General features: G+C 34.2%; 1 protein-coding gene across 1 annotated transcript; it reads right to left on the reverse strand.

The window, feature by feature from the left end:
* Positions 1–2,018: 2,018 nt before the first annotated feature.
* Positions 2,019–2,954, reverse strand: LOC120148169 (chitinase 2-like). Its single transcript, XM_039161342.1, has one exon. It carries the CDS (start codon positions 2,952–2,954, stop codon positions 2,037–2,039), a length of 918 nt encoding a protein of 305 aa, XP_039017273.1. The 3' UTR covers positions 2,019–2,036.
* Positions 2,955–3,395: the final 441 nt, after the last annotated feature.

Below are 3,395 nucleotides of genomic sequence, written 5' to 3' on the forward strand. Positions count from 1 at the left end.
AGATTCATATGCTTAAATAAAATTATGACACATGAGTTGTATGATAGAGATCTATGGAGCCATATGAAAAGATTATAGGAGTTATATGAAATTGAATTAAGTAAATAGATTAATTTGTATATAAAAGAAATAATTGAAGTGACATATATATATTTATAAGTATGAAATATGTTACATGATCTAGGTAAATATAAGAGAATGAAGCATAAGCTATATGATATGCTATAAGTTATTATCTACATATATGAAATATGTTATTAAGCAATGGAAGTATTAATTTGAAATGACTTGGAAAGTTAATATAAGTTATGTGAAAATGATTTATGTGTTTATATGTAATATGTGATTTATGTAATCATTAGTTATATGAAAATAAATGATGTGATTGCATTATCATAAGTAATAAGTTATATGATGTGAATGATATGTTAAGAAGCTATGTGATAAGAAAATATGGGTTTATGTGATGTATGAGAAAACATATGTGAAGAAGAGAGGGTAATGATATACATGTTATATGAACACAAGAGAAGTGACATATGATAATGAAATCATACGAAAAGTGAAATGTACATGTGAATATGTGAAATGATATGGAAGAGAATGCCCATGTAAGTGTCAAGAGAGCTAGAGGTATAGTTGGCATGCCAATAGTCGAGGGTTACCTATGTCTTTCGAGACATATGGATAATTTACCTATGTCCTTAGGGACATATGGACAATTACCTATGTTCTTCGGAACATATGGATAGTGGTCCTTTGAGACATATGCATAGGTCCTTCGGGACATATTTCACATGCCACTCAGTGAGACTTATACGAACTGTAGTGACAGCATATGTGCACAACCTCAATGTACTTGCATATCTTTAGTTCTCACGAGTATACATGGACTAATGAAAGAGATAACATAAATATATCTTGTGTGATGCTATTTGTGCTCTTGCCAAATGTGTTATATGTTGTGCATAAATGATAGGTTTATTGATAATGATATGTGTATTGCGTGGTTAAATGAGTTATGCTGGTTAAAAACGTTAGGTATAAAAGGATATGATTACATGATATAAATGATAATTTTATTGATAGGGAAATAAGATTTATGATGGAAAGGATGTGTATATGTGTACATTTGATTATATGTAATGTTATATCGTTTTGTGTAATAGCATGATATGATATGTTCATGCATGGATAAGTAGTTAGAGTTACCTTATAAGTTTAATGCCTCACTAAGTCATAGACTTAGCGTGTGATTGTTTCATACGTCGTAGGTTATAGAAGAGATAAGAGAAGCTAAGAGGAGCAAGACAGATCATCATCTTCCTTACGAATATCGGATCAGAAACATATTAAATATATGTATTTTGTTTTATAGAATATAGTTGCCATGTAATTTAAAGATTTGAATAATATAAGCTCTGATATCTTTTGTAAAACCCATTTATGTCAACTAATGATAAAATATTTATTTTATCGAATAGTGAGTTGGATTTTCAACCACATGTACAGGAAAATGTTTTGAAAAGTTAATGTGACACCTCGTACTCGGATCCGGGTTGAGTGTGTTACATGTATCAACTCTGATATATATCCAGGTTTAAGGCAGGTTCAGGTTCCTAGTGAAAAGCTTCAGAACTGATCATATGATTGATGCCCAACTCATGAATGGCATGTGCTCACAAGGTTTATATACTGTTGTTATTGTGAAGCAAGCGTTTGATATATAGGATCATAGATCCTTATTCTGTTATTCTGCTTCTCTATGATGAACTTTTCATTTTCTCTTTATGTGCTAAACAATGGGATTTGAACTTTAGACATGTTAGATGTCTTCTCCTATTTTTTTTTGGGTGATTGGACGAAACAACTAGATTAAACCCATAGCAAAATCAAATTTGAGGTACCAATAGCATGAGAGAGGCACACAACAGATATCAGGAATATATTTATTCAATAAAGGGAAATACATTTATAATAGTTATAAACGTTAACTCATATTCAGAGCTTTTATAAAAGTAGATAACATAAAAACACTAGTGGGAAATTGCAAGCAGAGCTTGTGATTGCTTCTCATAGCGGAAACCATTTCTCTTTGAGTCATCTGCAGACCAAATGAATATACCATGGAGTTTGTTCTGACTCTTGAGCCTATTGCAGGCGGTAAAGAAGCCGTTTTCCGGTGTCAAGCCACCGCTCCCATCGCTTATAAAGCTGGCTAAAACGTTACCACCGTTGTAGTTAGAACTTTGGGTGTTGAAGTAATTGATAAACTGAGAGACTGTTGTTCCTTGATCGTAGGCATAGAACTGGAAATTGACGTAGTCTATGAGGTCACCATAGCTTTTCCACAAGGCCTTGTAATGGCTTTGAACATCATCGTCGTCAAATGGAGCTATGGAAGCAAAAGAGATTAGACCGTTCTTCTTGAGGGTTTTTACAAGTTGGCCAATGCACTCGGCGAAAGTGTCAGGGTCAGCATTGAAGTGCTCATAGTCAATGTCAATCCCATCCAAGTTGTATTGTCGGATGATATCAGTGAGTGAAGAAACTGCATTGGAAACCCAAGAATCTACAGAGGAAGGGTTGAAATAAGCAGAGCCATCTCCCACACTGTCCCCTCCTAAGCTCAAAGCTACTTTAACATTTGAATGGCTGCTCTTGATGGAAGAAACCTGAGATGGACCGAGGTTATCGGAGTCCCAAAACACATTGAACTTCCCATTTGTAGGAGAAGGAGAGCCTGAGGTGTCGTAGTCTATGGCAAATGAGAGAATGAAGTGGAACTCAACATTTGAATTAATGGGAACATCGCTGAATTTAACATTATTGAATTCAGCTCCTATGTATTCTCGGAAGAGGTTCGAATTTGCAGGAGCTGCTTGGGTTGACATGTTGCAAGGAAACAGAACTTGAAAAATGAAAAGGATAATGAAAATCTTAGAAAACTCCATTGGTATGAACGAGTAGATTAGTGCTGTGATGAATCCTGAGTTGCAATTTTACTACGTAAAGCGCTTATTAAATAGGCATCAGAATTGAAAAAAAAACGAAGGTTTAAAGACATGGAGATCAAAATCAAAGAAATTGTTTGTTTTATGTTGCTGTTGCCGTAAAAAAGACTCTGGGGTCTTCAATCACAACAAATAGGCCCTATTTTGGCTCCGGCGATCTCTCACAAGATACCAGTAAAATAAATGATTAGCAAGGTTTCTAGATGATAAAGACAGATTATCACTATTATTATAATATTATAAGCACTTACCTTGTCTTGCGGCTCGTATGTACTAGTTAATTAAGCCAAGTACTAATTAATCTTTTAAACGAACAGTGACTTGCCTGACAAGGCATGTTAGGAATTTGCAATTTATTTACCTTTGAATAATATGTTTTGT

Source organism: Hibiscus syriacus, unplaced genomic scaffold (genome assembly GCF_006381635.1).
Source record: "Hibiscus syriacus cultivar Baekdansim isolate YM2019G1 unplaced genomic scaffold, ASM638163v2 tig00110954_pilon, whole genome shotgun sequence".
Lineage (NCBI taxonomy): Eukaryota > Viridiplantae > Streptophyta > Magnoliopsida > Malvales > Malvaceae > Hibiscus > Hibiscus syriacus.

What these genes read in the sequence shown, in the direction of transcription:
- LOC120148169 (XM_039161342.1), bottom strand. Translation starts at nt 2,954, where the DNA reads ATGGAGTTTTCTAAGATTTTCATTATCCTTTTCATTTTTCAAGTTCTG.